The 24,221-nt window shown below is 34.3% G+C and overlaps 1 protein-coding gene across 13 annotated transcripts in view; it reads right to left on the bottom strand.

Moving 5' to 3' along the window:
- Positions 1 to 4,242: 4,242 nt before the first annotated feature.
- Positions 4,243 to 24,221, bottom strand: part of LOC105348472 (immunoglobulin superfamily member 22-like) — a 44,795-nt gene continuing 24,816 nt past the window's right edge. For 2 of the 13 annotated variants that reach the window (XR_010707512.1, XR_010707509.1), the window contains exons 2-9: positions 15,127 to 15,294; positions 13,277 to 13,419; positions 11,777 to 11,893; positions 10,398 to 10,464; positions 6,271 to 6,566; positions 5,885 to 6,185; positions 5,331 to 5,614; positions 4,243 to 5,163 (exon numbers count right to left, since the gene is read on the bottom strand). Coding sequence is in view for 1 of the 13 variants with exons in the window: in XM_066065707.1 (XP_065921779.1) it covers positions 5,415 to 5,614; positions 5,885 to 6,185 (501 nt within the window). In the remaining 12 variants the exon portion in view is untranslated. Of the gene's footprint in view, positions 5,164 to 5,325; positions 5,615 to 5,884; positions 6,186 to 6,270; positions 6,567 to 6,711; positions 9,232 to 10,397; positions 10,465 to 11,776; positions 11,894 to 13,276; positions 13,420 to 15,126; positions 15,295 to 15,500; positions 15,625 to 17,249; positions 17,425 to 19,933; positions 20,150 to 24,221 lie in introns of those variants that run through there. The other 11 variants (XR_010707508.1, XR_010707507.1, XR_010707510.1 and 8 more) reach the window with 11 other exon arrangements.

The following is a 24,221-nucleotide window of genomic DNA, read 5'->3' as shown; positions in this document are numbered from 1 at the left end:
TTTATTATTTTCACTTAAACAATATAATGCTGTCTTTGATGATTTACGCAGGAATGAAGGAAGCGACATTGGAGAAAAAATACATAACCCGCGTGGTTATATTTACATCTTTCTTTTAAGGTGGTATGGAACACCTCCATATTGCGACGTGCTTCCAAAAATTCAATTTAATTCTATATAATTTTTCTTTCACAAGTATGTACCTAACAGCTTAGCGCAATCAATTAAAGCGTCGGTTGCGAATCTGTACGTCATGAGTTCGTATCCTTCGAGGCTTTTACAATTTTTACCTTTCCAAAAAAATTAACGTATTGGCAAATATTGTACAATTTAAAAGTTCTAAACCGATGAAAGCATTTTGATTATAATGTACTTTTATTCACATTAATATCGCCAGGTGCCCCATACCACCTTAACTTAAACAATAAAATGCTTACTTTGGTGATTCATGCGGGTATGAATTTGCGATATTGCAAAGATGCGACCGCAAAGCTCGAGTATACAAGAAAGAGTGAAAGTCGAAGGCAGAAGAGCGATCCTCCTTCCTTTGGATTCATGTTTATTTTTTTTTTTAAATCTTATTCTTATTTTGAACTTAGTGTCTTATAAAAGAATTATTAAAGAACATAATGCGGCTTAAATGTTATGCTGTATAATAACATAACAAAAATCATAGTTTTCTTACAATGTTTTTTCATACACGAATTTCTTTGCAAAGAATGAATCCTCTAAACACTGCGACCTTTTCCCTTTTTTAAACGCCAATATTTTTTTTTTTTTGGGGGGGGGGGGGGGGGTCCGAAATAGCAAGGTCGTGCTTCGGCTTACGCATGGAAAGAAATATAAACATTTAGTGAAATTCTGAATCATTGTGTATAACTTGATAAATGTTTTGTGCAAATTGATAAATGTTTAAATGTCAAGATAAATGCATCAAAATAATGTTCCTTAGTTATAAAAGTATCGAATAAGGATTAATACGATGCTGACATAGCATAGTTAATAAAGTAGCGCGAGACGTTATGTATGCGCAGATAGTTAAGTTTGCCGGATGCACTGTGATCGACCGAAGCCGATCACAAAAATTGTATACTTCAGTGCAAACTTAGCCGTTACGGCTATGTAGGTCATTATTTTATTTGAATAAAGAGGCGGGGCGTCATTCATGCGTGCGAATAGTATGCATGAGTATATTAGCGTGTGTTCGAGGTGTATACATGTATCATTTCTTTAAGTGATACCAAAGAAAGCAATCTAAAACCCACCTCACCTTTTTTAAGCTTGAGACCGACAGAGTATAATAGAAATTTAGATTTTGTTTTTACTGCTTGACTTACGAGATGTCTTTGAAATTATTTAACGGCAAATAATTCGTTGGATTAAAATGTACGCTTAAAATGCAAATCGAATATGTAAACAGAACGCCTGACAATGGATACAATATTTTCCATAATTTACAGAACCCTTTTTTCTTAAGAGATAATTAGATCTTATTATATTTCCGTGAATTTCTAGAATTTATTTTATTAAGCATATAATTTTGAAAAATCTGAGTGTTCCGACAAATATGCGGCTAAATTGAACTACGCTCTTTGTATAGGGAATAAATCGTTTTAAAAAATTGTAATTGAATATCAGTATTATCACTTCTAAAAAAATCAGTGTAGGTACAGTCCAGAAAACTAACGGGCATAATTTGACTCTGAAGTACATTGCATGTCTCTGAATTTCTGTGTACCACAGTACTGATGCAGCATGCGTACTTATGCAACATGCGCACAGCTGCTCACTAAGCGTGCTCCAGACTTGAACTGGCAGTACCAATATTTGATAGGGTCCTCCTTGTCCAATGCATCAAACTGCACCCACAAAAAGGATTTTGACGAGACATGACGTGATTTGATTTTCGATCACGATGTGGAATAGGTATGCTAAAAGCGTGAATGTGATTAGAGTTGAATCACGTGCACGTGAATGTTATTCATGAGGGCAAGACGGGTTGAAATTCGTAAACAAGGCACCTAATAGAGACACGCACACAAGATTTTGCACTTTTTAAATAAAAAACAAATGAACGCACGGCTGTTTCAATTTATTCCATGGATGTGAATAATTAATGTAACTGTTTTCATTAACCATATTTACGAAAACTTGAAACATTAAAATAAATGCGCTCATATACATGTAGAAAACAAGCTCTCAAAATGAGCAATGAGAAATCGATGTAAACAACATACCCCTGCTATACTAATCAAGGCAATGTGTTATTACACTGCATGGAAGTAAGAATTTAAAAACCTCAATGTGTAGAAAATCTTTAATTTCTTTTGCAAATTACGGGGGGGGGGGGGGGTTGTTGACGTTTAGAAGATTTTTCTTATTGTACATGTAATTTCATTACGCAAAGCTGAATCAAACCATGGCTTATCTTTTGGTCCTATAGTTTACTTATTTTTCCGGAATAGTTTTTCTATTGTGTGCTGGAAAAGTACATGTACAACATGTACATGCATTTTAAGTACCGGTTTGATCGACAGCGTCGATTCAATTCGTTTGACATAAACATGCGTAACTTTATGATCACTCATGGAGTCATGGGTGGAACTCAAATTGATACACAAATTGTCAAATGGGGACTTTAATATACTCACAGTCAAATAAGGCCAATTTGATACACACGCGGACAAATGAGGACTTCATTGCACATACACACACAGGCAAAAAGAATTTTGCCTAAAAAATTGTTATTTGTTCTTTACCCAGCCGAGCTGTGACCATGCACATTAAAATGTGGTTATTATATTTAATACTGTTACAATTTTTAATCCACTGAAGAGCCTAGAGGTTTGCAATTGAATTTATAGAAGTTAATCTAAATAGAAATTTAAAAATTGCATTTTGTGATTAAACCAATGGGCATCTGCACTATCTTGTAAACCCAAGTACTTTTTTTCATAATACATGTACATGTATGTAAATATATATATTTTCATAAAAGATTTCCTTTAACTTAGATTAAAACGTGGGGCAAAACTTACGAGACTAGAGTCTGTAATAGGTCGTCATCTGCCTATAAACAATACAAATTTTATTACGTAATCTCTAAATTTCTTGTAATTTACGCATTGATATAATAGTTGATCGCATGACAGTTTCATGTTAAATTAGCGATACTTTGAGTAAGCTCACAAATGATAACCCCCGCTAGGAATTTTTTTTTTGCTGTTCTACACAGAAATATAAAAAGCCGCGCTTAACAAAAGAACTTAAAAAATATGACCAAAATTAAAAATGCACATAATGCAAAATTTATTTAGAATTTTAAGTTAATGCCAGAAAAAAATACACTGTACCTAAAATATTGAAACTGTTTGACAGGAGTGTTAACGTAACAATTCCATTTGTTGAGATTCATTTTGTGAGACTTAACAGATTTACGACTTAGTCGCTAGTTCTGTAGTAAAACGCACCTCTGAGGTATAGTAACAAAAGCAGGACATTTTAGGCAATCATATAATGTTATGGAATAGTAACGGCAGTTTCAATATGGGAAGGAACTCGGTAAATATGATTTACCAAAGTTGCGGGGTATTAAAAGCCTAATGTATTAATGATGAATTTACTCGTCTTGATCAAAAAGTTTTAATTAATGGATACACCATTTTCCTTCCACTAACCTTGAACCACAAATGACAAAAGCTCAAGGTCATGACATATTTTCAGGTCACAGGCAATCCATGTGTCAAGTTTCAGCTTCTAATCATTATCCATTACAAAATATATGGCCTAGACATGAATTATGCAATTTTTTGGAGTGACCTTCAACTTGCACAAACGACCTTGGGTCAAGATCATGACACACCCTCAGGTCATATGCAATCTTTTTATGGAATAGGGACTTCCCTTGTTTTTCCATAAGAAAGATAAAGACCAGACACAAATTATACAATTTTCTTTCCAGTGATCTTGTACTTGCACAAATGACCTTAGGTCAAGATCACAACACACCCTCAGGTTGTAAGCAACCTTTGTGTGAAGTGGGGAATTGTAATGTTCCTCCATTAGAAAGATATGGACCTAAATGATTGCACAGACAGACGGACAGACAAGGTGATGTCTATATCCCCAAAACTTTATTAGACCTAAAAATTATTATAAATAAATGCATTTCTTATAAATAAATGCATTTCTTTACTAGTTTTAAAAAGAATGACCTAAAAAGAAATCAAAACGAAAATCACACTAAATGGCAAAATACATCTTTAATTAAATTTCTTTTATCAACAAGAGCTAATTGAACACTAAGCATAGCAAATTCATTCTTAATATAAAATAGATAACATTGACTGAATTCATTTACCGTAATTAACAATAGCTTAGCCAACTACGCTCTTGCTGTAGATCTTTATCATTCCAAATTCACCTTCATTTTAACTTCATGTACATGCAAAACAGAGCATGAAATGGTTAAATCCTTAAGGATATTGTACATATATGTAGTAAATATTTCATATGGAAAGATCATTAAATACATGTATATAACAGCTAAGATCTGACATTATTTTCATCAATTTTTTAGCATTCATGTCACTAGGCAGTCCAACATGATAAACATGAGACACCAAGTCTGTCACTATAAAAAGGCTTTTATCAGGTTTATGTGTATCATGAAGGCTAACAGGAGCTTACAGCTTTATTTTACTTGTCATAAAAATTTCTTCATAAGACAACCACTATTACAATGAATATTCAAAATCATTATAAAGATACTAAAAATTACTTTTAAAGCAAAAGCAAAAGCTCCTCTGTCTCTCTCTCTAGAAAACTAACAAGTAAATCAATGCACATATACTACATTTCTGATCTGTCTCTAGTTCTGAATATAATAAAATTTCTTTTCATTATAGAAACAAGTCAATTTACACTAAACACTTCATACATTTCATTTTTGAATCCTACTGTTTAAGTAGCTTCAAGTTTGTATTTCTAACAAAGTCTTTGACTTGTTTCCAGGTTCAATTTTTCAAACTCTCTTCTTTTTGAAGAGCCAGGTCACAGTCATGTTTTTTTGGCAGGGTCCTTAGATTTAAAAACTGCCTCTTAACTGCTGCTTTCTCAGCTGCTGTCCATTAGGTTTTCTTTCTCCACTTATTCTTTTTTAACCTGGAAGTAACACAACAAGTTCAACTGCCTTAATCAAATAACATATTGACATAAAATCCAGCTTCAAAAATACATAAACATGCATTACTCTCTGCATGGCTATTTTGTATGGCAGAAGCTTATACTTTAGATTTTTGTTTACTTTCAGTTTTAATTCAGACAAATACCTCTTTGCTTTTTAAGTTCTTTGCTTGGGGGATCTTCTTTATCTCCAGTTCCAAACACCATTTCTAGACAATCTTAAAACAAAATCATAAGAAACAGTAGCTGGTGATGTCTGGGGTCACTTTGGTGACTGCAGACCAGGATCCATTATTAGGGTCCCTCATTTCAATATAGTAAACTGTTAGAGGAGATCTGCCATCATTCTTGCTGGGTTTCCAGGCTAACACCAAAGAGGTTTTCTGAATGCCTGAGAGTATGACTGGACCAACTGGTGGCGATGCTTTTTCTGAAAATGCACATAAAATACACTTTTTATATGCATTTGAAAAGAAATCTCAACAACAGAAAAAAATCAAAATACTCAAAATACATGATGTGTATTGAAAACGTTTTCATGAAATGGCATTGTTACAGACAAAATAAACCCAGTGCTTTTGATGGCAGACCTAATCAAAGATAGTGTAAATACAAACATTTGGTTAGCCTTATTCATACACCAAGCTTTGTAAATACAGTGTATGAAGTGCTTAAACAATGAGTTTTAGCTCAAGTTTACCTGGAGGTCTCTTTGGAACAACAGAAGTGTCCAGTTCACAGGTTTCTCCTTGTCCGTTCTGGTTCAGGGCAGTTAAAGAAAAGAAATACTCTTGGTCTTCATCAAGTTTGGGGACCTTGTAAGACGTCTCAATGGCCTTAAGAGTGGCCACCTCCTCCCAGTCACCATCAGAGCCTCTCTTCTGCTTCACCACATACCCTGTCACCTTGGAGCCTCCATCTGAAGACAGTGATTTCCAATCCAGTGTCACAAAATCGGGACCAAGTTTAGACACTTTGACTTTGACTTGAAGATAGAACATCTAAAGAGAAAAAAAGATATTTAACCAGTAATCATACATTATCTTACACACTTAAGCATACATTTCAACATATGTAGGCTCTTACCTATCTTCCTCTTAAGTCTCACAGGTTCTTTGGTCTCTAGTGGTGAGACTTGTCCCTCCTCATTAACAGCAGACACCCTGAACAGGTAGTCAATGAGGTCTTTGGGAGAGTATTTGGTGGTGTTGTCATCCATCTTGGCCACTTTGCTCCATCTTGCTCTGGTGCTAGGTCTGGACTCAATAACATAGCCTGTGACTGGAGAACCGTTATCTTTTGTTGTTGGCTTCCATTCAAGTCAGCAGATGAAGCAGTGAGATTGGACACACTGAATGGTCCCTTAGGGGCAGATGGTTTGTCTAAAACAACAAGAAATCTGTGAGTCAATACTCACTAGTTATACCCCACCCTGATGTGAATATACAAAATAAACACAGTCATAATGTAACAGAAAGTGGACATTAGATGTGCTCAAAAATGAATCCCATTAAATGGAATGCCTACCACTAAACAAAGAGTACATGTGTTAAAATCTCTCGCATCTGCGATGAGCAATTTCTGAGAAAACTGTAATGAAAATTTATTTTAAATTCAAGTCTAAGAATACATTTGTCATTTCATAGGAAAGTGACATCTTATTTGTACAAAAACGACTCCCACCATATGTCATATGCCTATACAATGAGTGTGTTAAAATCTCAAGCAACTGTATAAATAATAGTTGCCAATTTAAGAAGAATGTGACAGAAATTTGTTACCAACATACAGACAGATGAACAAACAGACCCAGATGGATAAAACAGTATATCCCCCTCTCGTTTGAATTAGGGGCATCGCACTGGTTAGTAAATAAATTTAAAAGTAAAACAATACGAAAAAACCAATAATTCTGCAAAAAATGCAGATGTTCCTAGAGTATAAAAACATAGGTAATCACGGATTACAAAGCTCACCGAGACGAGGCATCACCCTTATGAGACATCACCTTTATGAGACCACCTTTATCATATTATATGAAAATCATACTTTATGATCTTGGATATTCATGGATTATGAAATAAAGTACGAGTTTTCGTGAATGTTGCAGAATAATCTCCGAGGTCGAGAAATGTTGTTTTGAAATATAAAAGCCGAGGCGCTAGCCGAGGCTTTTATATTTCAAACAACATTTCGAGACCGAGGAGGTTATCCTGCAACATTCACGAAAACAAGAACTTTATTTCTATTCTACTAACAGCCCAGTATTTCTACAGATCGTTTCTCCTATAGAGAGACGATCTAGGTCATTTTGACGGCTGTTCTGTGTAACCCCAACGGTTTTGTTAGTAATGTTTACATGTGTATCGATCAAAGGAATCACATGCAGACGACAGACTTTTTTCTTAGGATTTTAATACTCTTCACTTATTTATTAAAAATCTTTGAATCACATTCCTAATATTTTAAGGGCAATTTAATATGATTATTACTACTACACGTTATATATTTTATGTAAAAACACGCAGTGAAAATGTGCCTGGGAGGTCCTAGGAACAGCCGCATTGATCTCTTAAAAATAAAGATTTGAGGCAATACACATTGTTTTGACTGGAACTAACACGTGAAATTGACATGGTTTTAAAACTTTTACGGTTTGAAGTTGTACTTCCATGATCAGTGCGAGACAAATAGGTATTTCTGATCTGATAATTTACTGATGACGTTCGTGGTATATTGAAGAATAATGTCCGCGGCATCTCTTTGATCTCGGCAATAACTGTAGTAGAATGTATCATAATATACAATACTATACAGAACAATATCATGATACAATATCATATCATAAAATATCAAAAAAATTGATACAATATTATATTGTATCATATAACTTTTTACAATATAACATATAATATTTTGTATCATATTAAACAATAGTGTTTCATATCATACAATACTTAATCATTGGAATCATGTTATATCATTTAATAACAACCTCATCTTTCTATCAAGCAGGTTTAATTGAGGTAGGAGATTTCTTTAACATTGTTGATAATGGAGATCAGGCTCTGCATCTGAAGCAACCTCTGCGTTTCATTTATAATATAGTAAAATCAACTATGCAAGCTATCATCTATTACACATGTGACCTGTTCCAAAAACTACACCTCATCCAGCATCCGTAACCTATGGCTCAGATTCAGCATTCAAACCTGTCAGGTGCATCAGTATCATAAGACGCGTCACCCATGCAAGTTTGGTTAAGTTAGGACCAGTAATAACTAAGATATCATTATCAGAGGGCACCAGCAATTAAAACCTTATTAATAACCTCCTCCAGCATCCGCAACCTAAGGCTCAGATTCAGCATCCATGCCTATCATGTGCATCTGTATTATAAGACTTTGGTGAAGTTAGGACCTGTAATAACTAAGATATATTTTTTAGCATCCTTGATAATGGAGATCAAGCTCTGCATCTGAAGCTTCCTCTGCGATTCTTTCATATTACAGTTTAATCAACTATATAAGTTTGAAATAGTACTATTATCTATGTAACATGTGACCTGTTAAAAAAAACTTAACATTATCCAGCATCCGAAACTATGGCTCAGACTCAGCATTCAAGCCTGTCAGGTGCATCAGTATCATAAAACGCACCATCCATGGAAGTCTTGTGAAGTTAGGACAAGTAATAACTAAGATATCATCATCAGAGGGCACCTGTTTCAAGAACTTTAACCAGCTTTTAAAACCTAACCTCCTCCAGCATCCGAAACCTATGGCTCAGACTCAGCATTCAAGCCATTCAGGTGCATCAGTATAATAAGACGCACCATCCACACAAGTTTGATGAAGTTATGACTAGGCGTAGCTAAGACATAACATTAGAGGGCACCTGCTCAAAAAACTTTAACCAGCTCCAAAAACCTTAACCTCCTCAAGCATCCGAAACCTATGGCTCAGATTCAGCTTTCAAGCCTGTCAGGTGCATCAGTATCATAAGACGCACCAACCATACAAGTTTGGTGAAGTAAGGACCAGTAGTAACTAGGGATGGGACGATCCACCGATGCACCGGTTCATCGCGGTATTTATTTTGACGATATTTGGATCGATACATTTACCACTAATACAACGATACCTTACCGAACTTTTTTTATTTTTCAAAAATATCCGAGCTTCATATATCGGCTATTTTTAGTCCGCGCGCCTAATATGAAAGTACAAAGATGGCGGAAAACATCGTAAAGTTGTCAAATCTGTTAGGAAGCTAAATATGGAGTGTGGAGAACTTTTGGAGTACTTGTTTATGAAAAACTAGTGTACACGAGACTAAAGTAATTTGTAAATTGTGCAACGCTCATTATGAATATAACAAAATAACTTTGGACATGCGGTAATACATCGGCAGGTTGAATAAATTTTAAACTTTTATTCATTTTTTCATTTAATTGCAATGTATCGTGATATGTATCGTATCGCATCTCATGTATCGTGATATGTACCGAATCGGCTCAGTACAGTATCGTCCCAGCCCTAGTAGTAACTAAGAAATTATCTTCAGAGGGCACCTGCAACAAAAACTTTAACCAGCTCTTAAAACCTTAACTTCTCCAGCATCCGAAACCTATAGCTCAGATTCAGCACTCAAGCCTGTCTGGTGCATCAGTATTATAAGACACACCATCCATGCAAATTTGGTGAAGTTAGGACCAGGAGTAACTTATATATTGCTATCAAAGGGCACCTGCAACAAAAACTTTAACGTGCTCCAAAAACCTTAACCTCCTTCAGCATCTGTAATTTAGGACCCAGATTCAGCATCCGAGTCTTTCGGGTCCATAAGTAGGTCAATATGCATCATCCATGCAAGTTTGGTGAAGATAGGACAAGTAATAGCTTAGATACAGGACTTGCAACAAAAACTTTAACCAGGTCCGGACGCCGGGGGTATAGCATAAGCTCCCCTTGACTTCGTCTCGGTGAGCTAAAAAGGAATGTTGTCAGTAATAAAGACCACTGTAATATTACAACTTAAGCTAGACTTACTAGGTTTTGTTTTCTCCTAAATAAATTGATTTGCATTCAATGAATAATACAAAATCTGACTATTTATTTTTAAAGCATATGCCGGCCACCAGCTTCCTTGTGATGGAGGATTTACATATAAGTTATCAAAATCCAACTTTTAAAAGCAAATTTTCACTGTACCTTAGAATTCCATGGATAAGACTTGAGTCCATAGTCATATAATAGCTCTTCTCCCTCATGTATATCTCTGTTGTGAATAATAGTAAAATTTGATAGTCAACTAAAGTTATGTAACCAATTACTTTAATTTATTTAAACAAGTACATTTCATTATACACTTGTTGACAGGGTATAACATGTATAAGGTCAATAGGGGTGAAATATCATGATACAAATGCATTACAATTCACGACAAAATTAATTTTGATATTCGGTTCATTCTAGATCAATTTCGATTTAATTCAATTCAAAATTAGTGAACATATTTCTGTATAAGACATTCATTATGATTGGTTACTGTTTGTCAAATAATACAATCAAATTTCATGCAACATAATGCCCCTTTAGAATGGACATCAATGTTACTACACGTACTATAATTTACCGATAAAAAAATTGAGTTGATATATTGTTAACATTTTAATTGTTACCACATTGGACCAGTTTGAAATGATATCAAAATACCATAACATGGAAGACATGGCATCTTCGCTAGCCAAATGTCGGATTCATTATTCTCATCTCCCCCTGGGCAGATTTAGCCAACTTCAACATAACTTGCTTATTAATAATGACTTTTCAGGGCATCCAATCAAATTGTTCATTTTATTCAGCTTATTCACAGTAACGGCGGCGCAAAGTGATACTTGCTTTTATTGCACGAATCCAGAAAAATTAGTTTGAGGAAGATATATATATTTGGCAGTTTTTACCATGTATCTCAAGTTATCTGTTACTTCCTGCACCTACAGAATGAGCTGAAGAGAAATTTATTTTCGGTATTTGTTGTGACATACTTTAAAGTGATGCTGTATTGCTGTTGCCATTATAAACACAACTGTGTTTTTTCAAGAACAATAAATAACTCAGAAGAACCGCTATATGGCATTATATGAATTACACTAAATCTGCCAAGGGGGAGATGAGAATTTTAAACCAGATAGTTAACATTTAAGATATTCTTAAAATGACGAAATTAAATCTTAATAAAACATTATTTTGCTATAAAACAATGAAATTTCAACCCCACAAAAATTTGTGCTTCAACAATATACAGAGCCTGTTTCCATATATGTTTACTCAATATGTTTACCAAGTTGAGAAATACCACAGTTATAAGAAATCTTTTCAGTGAAACTTATATAATGTACATGACAAAATAATGTTGATAATGTATTGAAAAAATATTTTTTTGTTTTCATTTTCTCTTCCTATGGGACTTAAAACTTTTGGGTTCATAAACTTAAAAATAAAAAAAATGCTGGCCTAATCATGATAATTAAATCAGTACCAGTAAGCCTATAGTACACGGTAAACAGGCAAAATTATTTTGTAAATACCTGGTTCCAAAAAGACATAGCACTTCCCCTATTAATTTCATTTTGCAGTTGATCTCTTTCTTGCTCCCATGGTTCACAAGCCTTCCCAATCTACCATCTTCTTCTGATGCATCAACACTATAAATGATCGAGTTAAATTAATTGCTTCCATTAATAAAAGATTCATACCAAAATATATGTTTATAATACTACAAGAACTCATTTTCTTTAGTAAAAAGTTGGATAGAGCCTTTTAAATTGTTTAAATCAAAGAAATAAAAATAATATAGGCTTGTGTAAACTATTTTAGATTAATCTTTTTTAAGACATGTTAAAAATTTAAAAATATATACATCTATCAGAAATGCATGTTAGGCCTTACAGTATACTTATTAATAAGTACTGTAAGGCCTAACATGCATTTCAGATAGATGACAATGTTTTTATATTTTTTCTTTCTCTGTCACACAAACAAGAAGCAAGTGCATGCAAATAATTCCTGGTTATTATATATAAGCATAGTATTGCACAACACAACACTCTCATTATTATAATATTATGCAGACTGTTGTATACTAGTAGTTGTGATGTTTCTTCATGTATGTGCATGATGAGGAGTAAATTTTAGTGTATTAGTTGTAATTATTATAGTGATTTTAGAATGCGTTATTCAGACAATTCAAGCTGTACTTGTTAGGGTAATTAAGAATGAAGCAAATTAACGTCTAGAGTGGTCAAGTTTTATGAGTTAGCTTTTGATAATTGGAGCCTTGCATGGGTGCTATTGTTTGCAGAATGTCCTGCCATTTTTAATTTCAAGCGTTTTTTCAATGTTGATGTAATAAACAGACTTGTCCAAACGTTTCTCTGACTAAATTTTTAAAAAATTGATGATCTGAAAAAAAAAAATGAAAATTTAACACCCTCACTGAAAAATGGCAAAAAAAAAGTTTTGAGATAGCAGTATTTTTCAGGGTCGGTTGGGAAAGCGGAAACAAACCTATTTTTTCTTTAGGCCCTTTAAGATTTTTATAGAGTTAGAGTGATGTAGAAATGGAACTAGTTTATCAATATATAGATTAATTGAAGCTAATGATCTGAGATAGTCATCAATTGGAGCCAGAGTAGTATAACAGAGAGGGGATTTTTATTTAAGATTCAAACAGTGCACAGGAATAAAGTATGTAATTTGACTTCCCTCTGGGATGATGTAAAAAAAGTTGTAAATAGATTCATTTGTCTTTGCGAGATTCAGTGATGGAAAAATATGTTTTAAATTATGAAATGACAGCTATCTCTGTGACAACATTATTTAGTCCATACAAATAAAGGTGTTCACTTTTCTAAAATCTTTGAATGTTGAATTTTCCAACTGCTGGAACCCTTGACTACCACCATAAAACCAGCCAAATATGTTTAGCTATACTTGATTAAGCCATGGCCTGGCATTAAACCAATATCCATATATATATTTAGGTATAAGAAAACAAAAAAGTATTTCATGAGAATCTAGACACTTACCACAAATCTCTGTAAACAAAATCTGTAGCCAGATGAGAACCCTTCTTCCAAGTTCTCACCTTCCTTCGTTGTTATAACCTTTCCTGTATACACTAACAAAAAGTCGCCTGCATTTCTGCGGACAGTTGTTCTGACTCCTCTGCCTATAATACATAATATAAGCGTACAGGAAGCTACATGGAAATTATAAAGAAATTGTTGATTTCAATTTATATGTTATTGTCATATACGTGTATTTGCATTTCAATTGTTCTTTCCCACTGTAAGCCCATACGGAGGAGCTACAATTATTTCTCTATATTCGCAATTGCTCTGTCAGTATACTATGACGTCATAAAGGTGTAACGTTATATATACTTTTCCATGACGTTATAGATTTAAACCACTATACGATACATCATGTGTTTTTCTCCAACTCCATTAAAATTGACGTATTTACATGTAATATTAAAACATGTTTTTGATAACATTTTAAAGGAATTACTGTTATAACATATCATTGATTCTGTTAACAAATCTATGTGAATTAAAAAGATACATTACAGTCTGAATGTTTACTTTTGACGTAATAGCTAAAAGTCAAGGTCTAGGCTAATACAGGGTATTTGCTAGTGGTAAAATGCAAATATAAGTAATAAACAATGATTATTTAGTGAACATGGCGTTATGAATAGCAACTGCTCTGCTGGCATATTTTCCATGAAGCGCTAGCGCGCATCATGGAATATGCCAACAGAGCAATTGCTATTCATAACGCCATGTTCACTAAATAACGTTGTTTATTTCTTAAATGTACATGTTTATACTATTAGATGAATTGCACTGATATCATATGTCAAAGAATTTGTACAAAAGAAAATGTTTGTATTTTTGCAGAACAGTATAGCTCCACGTGAAATTCAGGTTGACAGACCGTAGAGCTACAGTTCCACCCATGCAAAACTTGTATATTTATTGCACACAAAAAGTTCCACATGGTTTTGGACTATTTAAACTAATTTAGGAACATCTTCTGTGAAAATTTTAATACCGAAAATGTTCTTCAACAATGATGAATCCACAGTAGTCACTAGTCAACTGAATTTTTTATTCAATATTTAGGGATGGGACGATCCACCGATGCACCGGTGCATCGCGGTATTTATTTTGACGATATTTGGATCGATACATTTACCATTAATACAACGATACCTTACCGAACTTTTTTTTATTTTTCAAAAATATCCGAGCTGCATTTATCGGCTATTTTTAGTCCGCGCGCATAATATGAAAGTACAAAGATGGCGGAAAACCTCGTAAAGTTGTCAAAACTGTTAGGAAGCTAAATATGGAGTGTGGAAAACTTTTGGAGTACTTGTTTATGAAACACTAGTGTACACGAGAATAAAGTAATTTGTAAATTGTGCAACGCTCATTATTAATATAACAAAATAACTTTGGACATGCGGTAATTCATCGGCAGGTTGAATAAATTTTAAACTTTTATTCATGTTTTCATTTAATTGCAATGTATCGTGATATGTATCGTATCGCATCTCATGTATCGTGATATGTACCGAATCGGCTCAGTACAGTATCGTCCCAGCCCTATCAATATTACATGTACTTCTTTGGAAAATGAAGTTCCTTGGTTTTAAATTTAATGTATATATATTTGTACAGCTATCAGCGGGCCATATAGCAGAATTTATTGATAATATGGAGTAATACCTGTTGATAACCATGAAGCACGCAAAAGTAATAGGATTCATGAAATATTTAACTCACAATAGAGGAATAATACCAACTAGATTGGTCTCCAAACAAAATTCAGAAGTTTAATTTAGGGCAATTCAAAAATGTTTCCTTACCTTTGTTCTCAAATAAACTTCTATTAAATCCTGGTGGATCAATATTCTTTTCACTCCATTTCCTTGACTCTTCAATGGGATTAACTCTTTTTCGATCTTTTCTTGACATGGTTTTCAATATGCTAAAGCACGTACATCCATTTTTTTGTTTGTTTACTGTTTTCCACACTGCAAAGATTGAGAGATTATAGTAAATCCCGGTAGTTTATAAAACAGTTTTCTCTGTGTATAATCACAAATTTTAAACTGATGATCAAAAAAGTAAACAGAAAAAAACCCTTATCATTCTGTCGAATAACAAGAAACTGTTAGATAACTTTTATAGATGAGTCTAAATAGTAGTTATGGGTGGGGGAACATAATAATGTTTATACCATTTGACTGTCCTTAAAGGCCACACATTTTTAACGGGTGGTAAATCTCAGGTGAGGGCGGGGCTTAATTTCTAGAGGTGTAGAAGCCTCTGGGCTTGCAGTCTACCAGCGGTCGTGAACGCTGCTAATCATTAAACACAAGAAGCGAATTAATACACAGGAAACAAGCATTCTGAGAGTATTGCATAAGCAATACACGTCCCCTACCGGTTTGTGGAAATTGTAAAAACAATGCACTGTTATGCAGAATATCGAACCCGAACATTAAAAAATTCTCGAAAATATGTCAACCAGACGCTACAAAAGTGTAATCTTGATCTGTAGTTTGACATTTTGAAGCTGTTCAGCAAATTTCAAATTATTCCTCAAACACATAAAGAAAAAAAGTATGGAAAACTGAAGTGGGACAGACAGATGGACGGACTGTCGGACGCAGAGGAAAGCTATAGTCCCCTCCGGTGAAAACCTGTAGGGGACTAATAAATATTAATAATTAATCAGTCAGAATTGATCTTAGTTTGAATATGTTGTTGTTCTAATGATATGAAGCAATTTTTTATGGAAATGTTACGCATTGTCCGAATTACACGTGTGTAAAGTACAATTTAAAAAAATCATTAAATTAATTCTGCTCTAAAAATGTAACTCAGTACATTGTGTTTAGCACTTGACATTTTTAGGAAGTCAATTTTAATAAATATAATTGTATAAGAATTCAAACCACTATATTCAGCCTTTTTACGATGACAGTATTATTGGAGTTTGTTTTCCATTTAGTGACGTTTTCGTGCAAAAAGTTCTAGTTGAGTGTATTTCCAGTAAATACAGCTTTAGTAGCTCATAAGATTGTTTAAATTTTTTTTTCTTTTTTTTTTTTTTTTTTTTTTTTACATGTTTTGGAACTGCTTATGCATCTTCGTGGAATTTAGTAGGTCACATACAAATATAAATTGCATATTTTCAATTACTGACTTTTATTTTCTATAAAACAATATCAATACGGGTAATGTTAAAAGTTCAATTTTAATTCCCCTTTTTTATACGTGACAGAAGATATCAAAGATAACGTTGTTAATTGCTAGCAAACAGAAATCAGCGGACCTGGCCAGATCACGCTCGGACGATCACGTCCATCGAAATGGGTGCTATCGTTCAAACATGATTGACAAGCGGCATCATTTTGAAGTTTGTACAGGTAAAAAAGGGGGCGTTTGTAAAATGTTCGGCCTTTAAACTTTAACAATGTAAAGAACAAATACACGCTGCGATTTCATTGGGCGTTTTATTTTTAATGATGGTGTAATGTGTCTCATGAGCTCAACTTTTGTCAAGAGTTTATGCAAGAAATAACAATAAGCCTCATTATTGTGAAAATGGGTTTCTTCTTTAGCTAAAAATTAAGTTTTTTCAAACATTATTTTTCTAATTTACACCAAAATTGTGTATAACAAATCCTGACGGTTAGAGCATCACAACATTCAATGTTTCAATGTGTCCAGTGGGAGCTTCGTCAAAAGCAGGAGAGAGAGAGAGAGAGAGAGAGAGAGAGAGAGAGAGAGAGAGAGAGAGAGAGAGAGAGAGAGAGAGAGGGGGGGGGTTAAAAACGACGAAGGATTGGGTACATCCTCTCAACGTCAACGAGTGGACTTCATGCAGGACCCATGACAGGATGGTACCCCTACCGAATCGATCGTTTCGGCAAAAATAGATTAAACCTCCCTTCACACAGGCAAACATAAGGATAAATACCTTCCAACGGCTCTAGCTGCAAAAGGTATTGTAAGGTGTTTCGTACCTAGTGTTTACTAGTTGGAAAGATGACATGCAGTCAACTTTCGCCATTTTGATGATCCTTAACGCATGCGCAAAAAGGTATCGGGTTCGTTCGCCCCATCTACCTGTTCGGCCAAGTCCGTTCGCCATAAAGGAACGTAGCATCGGGGGGGGGGGGGGGGGTGCAAACAACAAAATAGGCATTATAACGATTAGTGAATTACGTTCTTTTTTTTTTTTTTGCTTGTCAATGTTGAAATAATTACGTCTTAAACATTTAAAAAAAAAAAGAATACTGTGATTTGAATTAGAGTCAGTTAAAGAAAATAAAGAAGATTTCATTTTTCTATCTTTTTCATCCAACATTTATCATCGATGTTATGTTTTTAATTCCGTTAACAATGTTTACAATTGTTCAATAAAACTAAATTTTCTTTAAATAACTGATTTTAACTGTAATAAAAGTATTCTTTTTTTAAATGTTTAAGACGTAATTCTTTTAACAGTGGATAATGTTAATTAATGGTTAATAATTTAAACTGAAAATTATGGAAAGCTTTTTTCTATATGTTCGCTTTGTTTTGAAACAATTTAATCCAAAAAGGATACGAGCAGCGGCTTTTTTGATTCAGAATAAAAGTTTTTACAGCCCTAATCTTATCAAAAGAATCTTATTTATAATTAATAATTAATCTTCTAAGTTGGCCATGCAGCTACATGTAGGTCAATCTGGACACTATAATATGTGTTGAATCCACTGAATGCGGTTTTTTATCTTATATTATTTGAAACTTTATTTACAAAAAATCGCTTTAAAATTGTATTTTTAATATTGCAAACGGGCCTTGAGCGAACACATTTCAGGGCGAACGGAAATTAGAGCGAACGGCGTCAAAGGGCGAACGTGTTTTAGGGCGAATGAACATATGGATATGGATATATATGGATATCTAGGTATATTGAACATTACTATAAGCTACCAGCCTATAGCTAGCCGCTAGGTTTTTAAATTCAGCCAACCACTTATTAAACCGACATATTTTGTTAATTTCAAGCGGAAATATAACGTACAGTACAAGTTAAAATTCATAATAACTTTTCATATGAACTAAATATAACTAAATAGGATAAATATCAAGTTTGGTACAAAGTGGTTACTGAGGTAGCAATTTCGAGTTTGATGCTTAGCATTAAAAATGTAAGCTAGGTATATCCACGTAGCGGCTTGTCTAGATTTCTGTTCAACAGCGTAGCTGCTACATGTACATGTACGTAGCCCCACGTAGCCGCTACGATCCTTCACGGCCTTATTTTTTTTAGTGGAATCCGCGCCTGGCATAATATAATTTATTAAAGCACATGTTATTATATTTATGCAAATGTTTAGACAGATAAAAATGAAAACAGCAATATTATTAAACGTAATTATTATTATAATATTATATAAATTAAACTGTAACATTAAAGGTAAGTCATGATTTATTTAAATTGTGTTTTAAAAAACTGTACGCATTAAAACCCTAGTTAAAGCCTCAGACGAGAAGATACACCACAAATAATCAATCACAAAAATTAAAATCATACACAACGATATATTTCACAAAAAATATAATGATGGATACTTATAGTCATTACATAATTAAATTTTGATAATTGACGCTAATTGTAATGCCTTCATTTTTTTCCAATTGCCAGCGATTACAATGTGTGTTTTTTTTGTTGAGTCTTTATATTTATATGTGTGTATTAAATTCGTTGGTATCTTTTCATTTAATAATCTTTTACGCCTTGCAATTGGTATGTTATATTGATTGTGCATTTATAGCTTAAATTGATTCGTTGATATATTTTCATTTAAAAAAGGACAAATTTCTGGGATATCATATTAATTCATATATAAGTTGTATGATGTAATGATATGCAAACAGGCGCGGATCTAAAATTTATTTAAGGGAGGGGTGTTGGGGGAAAATGATGTTGATATATTGTGTTTACATAGTACAAACTACTTCAAAATCAACAATGTACAAACTATAATGGTTATAACACGTTTTCATGTCATAATAGCTAGGTTAGCAACTTCTTAATCAAAATGAAATTATTGCTTTTATTTTCCTCTACACTTCCCCAGTACTTGCTGATTTCATGTTTACATGCCATTGGATATTTTCTTTAACGCCATGCAATTAATATTTGTATGGCACATTTATTGTGCATATCTAGCTTTTCGTTTGATAACACATTAATTAATATTGCTCTGAAAATTGCACATCGTCTGTATGTAATAAATGAATACAATGATCATCCTGCAAAGACAATGGCTGTTAATATGAATGCCTATAGAGGATAATGAGCAATTTTTGTTGTGACGTCTTTAGTTAGTTGTATGAAATTGTATGTGATGGTTTATGTACATGTATAATATTAACGATTTTAAGTAAATACTGACTTATACTGTTGGAAATAATTTACCATTATACCAGTTTGTATCGATCATACACGGCTTCTTGCACTGTATTTGTAACTGAAGGTATGATTCAATTTAATCGAAAAAACAAGTATGGATGTAAATTTCCGTTTGTTGAATAAATTCCTTAACATATTTATAACACACACTATGCGATAAATATTTTTTAAAAACCAAAACAAATAGTACTTACCTTTATCTTTTTACGCGACATTGATCGTCCTTGATATCTGTATGTTTTCAAGCGCTTATATGATCCAGATAGAATGTAAACTTCCGTTTTAACCCGCGCATGCGTGTTACCCTTCGTGGTGTGTATACCGCCATGCTGACGGGCTGATAATTATACACACACAACATACACAAAACGGAAAAATACTTCCAACTGGTCCATGCACCAATTTTCACAGATATGGTTTATGGCATGATTTTAAGCATTTCTAAGGTGAAATTCAACTGAGGACCAGATTTTTGTCCTCACTTGAATTTAGTGTTCTCAGTTGTTGCTGTGTAACTTGACGTCGGCTCTCAGTTGCCAGTGTTTACGAACGCACACACACACACACACACACACACACACACACACACACACACACACACACACACATACGCGTAAGAACCTTCAAGTTGGGTCCTCTAACGTAACACAGGCGAATGGGAACCCCCTTTTCTAGCTGGTATTTTGCAATGGTTTTTCTGCTACGTATTTATTTTACTATTACTATTGACATGTGCTATTTGAAATTTTGATTTCACAAGCATTTAATAATAAGACAAAACACCTGCAAGTGAGGATTTCCGGTTCAGATACATCCTGCCTACTAAAGACCACAAGATACACAAGATCAATTGAGGACACCTTATACACAGTGGTAACTGAGAACATTACAGGAACGATACTTTCTGTGGAGTTATTTGGCCTTTTATTAGTTGTACTTTTAATAATGGCCATGTCTTATAAATGAGACAAAGTGCGAGCAACGTATCTGTCTTTGAGCAAAATAAACAAACAAAATAAAAATTAAATGTGTTGCTTTCCGTGAAATACACTTTCAAATAAAACCAATGGTTTTATATACAGCTAGTGTATGTCAATGAAATGACTTAAGTTTTCTCGGTTTGACCTCTATTTTCGCAAAGGTTATCATTGTCAAAATGCAAAATTTTGATCTGTCATGATATCCGCGTTTTAAATATTCTATGATAAATAAAAGTAAAAACAATAGAATTTTACTGGCCTTCCAATCTTTTTACTTATCAACGCAAATTTTAAAAACATTATATATCTGTATATTTTGACAGAACTATTGATACCTATTCTTGATAAAATCATTTCTTTCTAAATAATGATATGTAAACACCTATGTCATTTACTAAGATTGCATTGGATCATGTTTGTCGTATAAATAGGACTTTATTCGTACGCACAAACTGCAATCTATCAACGTTGTTTTACAATAATATCAAATAATACTTTCATCAGTCATTGTAATAAAAAAAATATATATAGACAGTTGATTAATACAGTGCAAGAAAAGTAACAAATACGCCGTAAATCATCTACTAATGAGTACTGTAATTACATAGTCAAACTAATACACATCAAATGAGGACTTTGATACACACTGTCAACCGAGGTCATATTGATACACATACCGTCAAATGGGGACTTTGATATACACACCGTCAACAGAGGTCATATTGATACACATACCGTCAAATGGGGACTTTGATATACACACCGTCAATAGAGGTCAAATTGATACACATACCTTCAAATGGGGACCTTGATATACACACCATCAAATGGGGACTTTGATATACACACTGTCAACAGAGGTCAAATTGATACACACACCGTCAAATGGGGACTAAAACAAACGAATGCTGAACGAATGAAGAACGAACAGACTGTGAACGGTATATGAATGCTAAACGGAATTTGGTGAGCGCTTAGTGAACAATGATTATACGGAGCGCGCGAACGAAGGACAGACTCTAGCGCTTGGGACGGTGAACGTACGATAAACGCTAGGTGAACGATTGATTTGGAATACATCGGGCGTTTTAATTGATTGTACATATGTTATAATTATGAAAAGATAGATAAATCGTATTTAACAGGTCTGGATGGTAGTGGCCATTTTTAGACCTTATTAATCTTCTAGGAAGAAGAGCTATATATAAAGATATAGAAAAATATTAAAATTTTAAAGCTAATATATATGGATTTTTTTTTACTAAATGATAGTTTACAAAAGTACAAATCATATCTAAAAACTAAAGGAAGATCTGACCACCCAGCCTCTACTGAAATCATATGCAAGCGTATTAGCCAGTCAACAAACGGAAACCCTCGCTCCATCCTCACCATTCAGAGTAGACACAAATAGTGCACCTCGGACTACATCAAGTCCAACCTCGTTTAACCAAAGCAATCTACCGAGTACCCTCCACATTTGCCCATTGGTGACGATAAATTAAATCGTATTAAAACTGCCGAAATGCGCAAAATCCCAAAATCCCCACGAGTAAAAGTAAACCATGCACTGATCACGGAAATCAGTTAAAGCATCCACCCAAGACTGAAAAACACGGTACCCGAAAAACACAAACACAGCCACAGCAACATCAAGTTCGCAGTGCTCTGTCAGCTGATGTTAACCTGCATTCCGTTCATCTTAATGATAGTGTTCAATCTAGCAATAAAAACGACGTATTTAAAGGGGTCAACTACAAACGCAATGCGAGGTATTTCCTCTCCGTTATTAATAGTGAATCAACAAAGGATGGAATATTTAACTACATTGAAAGCAAATGTGTCAAAGTTAGGCACATGATTCTATTCAAACCCCGATCTACCCGATCACAGCTGACCGCTAAGATCAACGTTCTACTTGGCCCGGCAGACAGAATAGAGACTTTTGGCCTTCGGGGGTAAGGTGTCGCAAGTTGCTCAGTAACCGAGACTGGGAAGCCCGTTGGAACGCGCGCGATTGTGATGATGACGAGTCAAACTCCCGGAGTGAAAACCGACGTGAAATGCGCGACCGTGATTGGTCCGCCAGTCGTTACGGAAAAAACGATTATCGAGACTAACTGTTATAAAACAATCTCCTTAGACATTGTTATATTACAACTATGGGTAGATATTTAGTAACACTTGTGTTTCCTGCATTACTTCTTTGCCTGTATATTGTATCCTCTCATACTCTGCGCATTATGTCTTGGAATGTAAGGGGCGCTATGTCGTCTACAATATGTCTGTCAAATCTCTTAGATGACACACAATGCGATGTTGCTATTGTAACAAAACACAAGTTGAAAGACATTCAAAATGTCAAAATGTATTTTGATTCAATACACAAAAACTATTTTAGTATTGTAAAAGTGGATAACAATACTGATAGCACTGCTAACAACGTTTGTTTCATTGGTAAGGAAGGTGTTGCATTTTTTATTTTTAAAAAACCCATCTTATGTATTCAGTCAAAGAAACACCTTGTCATGAATCAAATCGTGTCATTGGTGTCGAGGTTAAAATCTCAGGTGGTAATTTGTATATTTTTGGTGTATATATGCCTGCTGACAACAATATTGATGCTTAATATATGTATAAGCTGAATACTGTAGAATCATTGTATAATTACTATAGTACATATAGTGATGTACTAATAGCTGGTGACTTAAATAGTAGTTGTATTAGCAGAAACCATACAAACACTACGAAAGCACAGACCTTGACGGCCTTTATCACAAGATGTTGTAGTTGTATGCCTAGTGTAGATTTTAACATCCAAGGTGAAAAACATACTTTTATTCCCAAATGTACAATGCTAGATTATATCTTGTTTAGCAAAATTTTTGTAAGTAATCTTATTAGGTACAGAATTTTCGAAGAGGGTCTGATACCAATTACATCAGATCACTTGCCAGTGCTTGCTGAATTTAGATTCTCATGTACACATCAGTTTTTGAACCGCTCGAACGCAAAATTCCCAGCTTGGCACAAAGCTTCTGCAGACGCTATTGTAGCCTACATGACAAGTATGCGCCACGTGTTAGAGAAATTACTGTTCCGTCAAGTACACACACTGGCCGACATGAACACTTTGTAGACGATCTCGTCTCAACATTTACAAAGTCAGCCACACATAACATTCCGCATTCTGGCTACAATCCCCATACCCGTCCTGGTTGGACAAAAGATGTAAAGCATCTCCACACTAAAGAGCGAGAAATGCGCCGGATTTGGCTGGCGGAAGGTAGACCAAGGGGCATGATATTCGAATTCTACCGGAACTACAAGCGCGCAAAGAGACACTTTAGAGTTGCGCTAGACAACGAATTTAACAACTATATGAAATCCGTATACCATGACCTTGACACACGCAGCCGAATGTGATATTAGGCTTTTCTGGAAGTTAGTAAAACGACAGAAGAATAGAAACTCTCGCACCTATCCGGAAATTCGCGACGAC

The sequence above is a fragment of the Magallana gigas genome, chromosome 7 (assembly GCF_963853765.1).
Source record: "Magallana gigas chromosome 7, xbMagGiga1.1, whole genome shotgun sequence".
In the NCBI taxonomy this organism is placed as follows: domain Eukaryota; kingdom Metazoa; phylum Mollusca; class Bivalvia; order Ostreida; family Ostreidae; genus Magallana; species Magallana gigas.
This window is presented reverse-complemented; position numbering and strand designations above follow the sequence as displayed.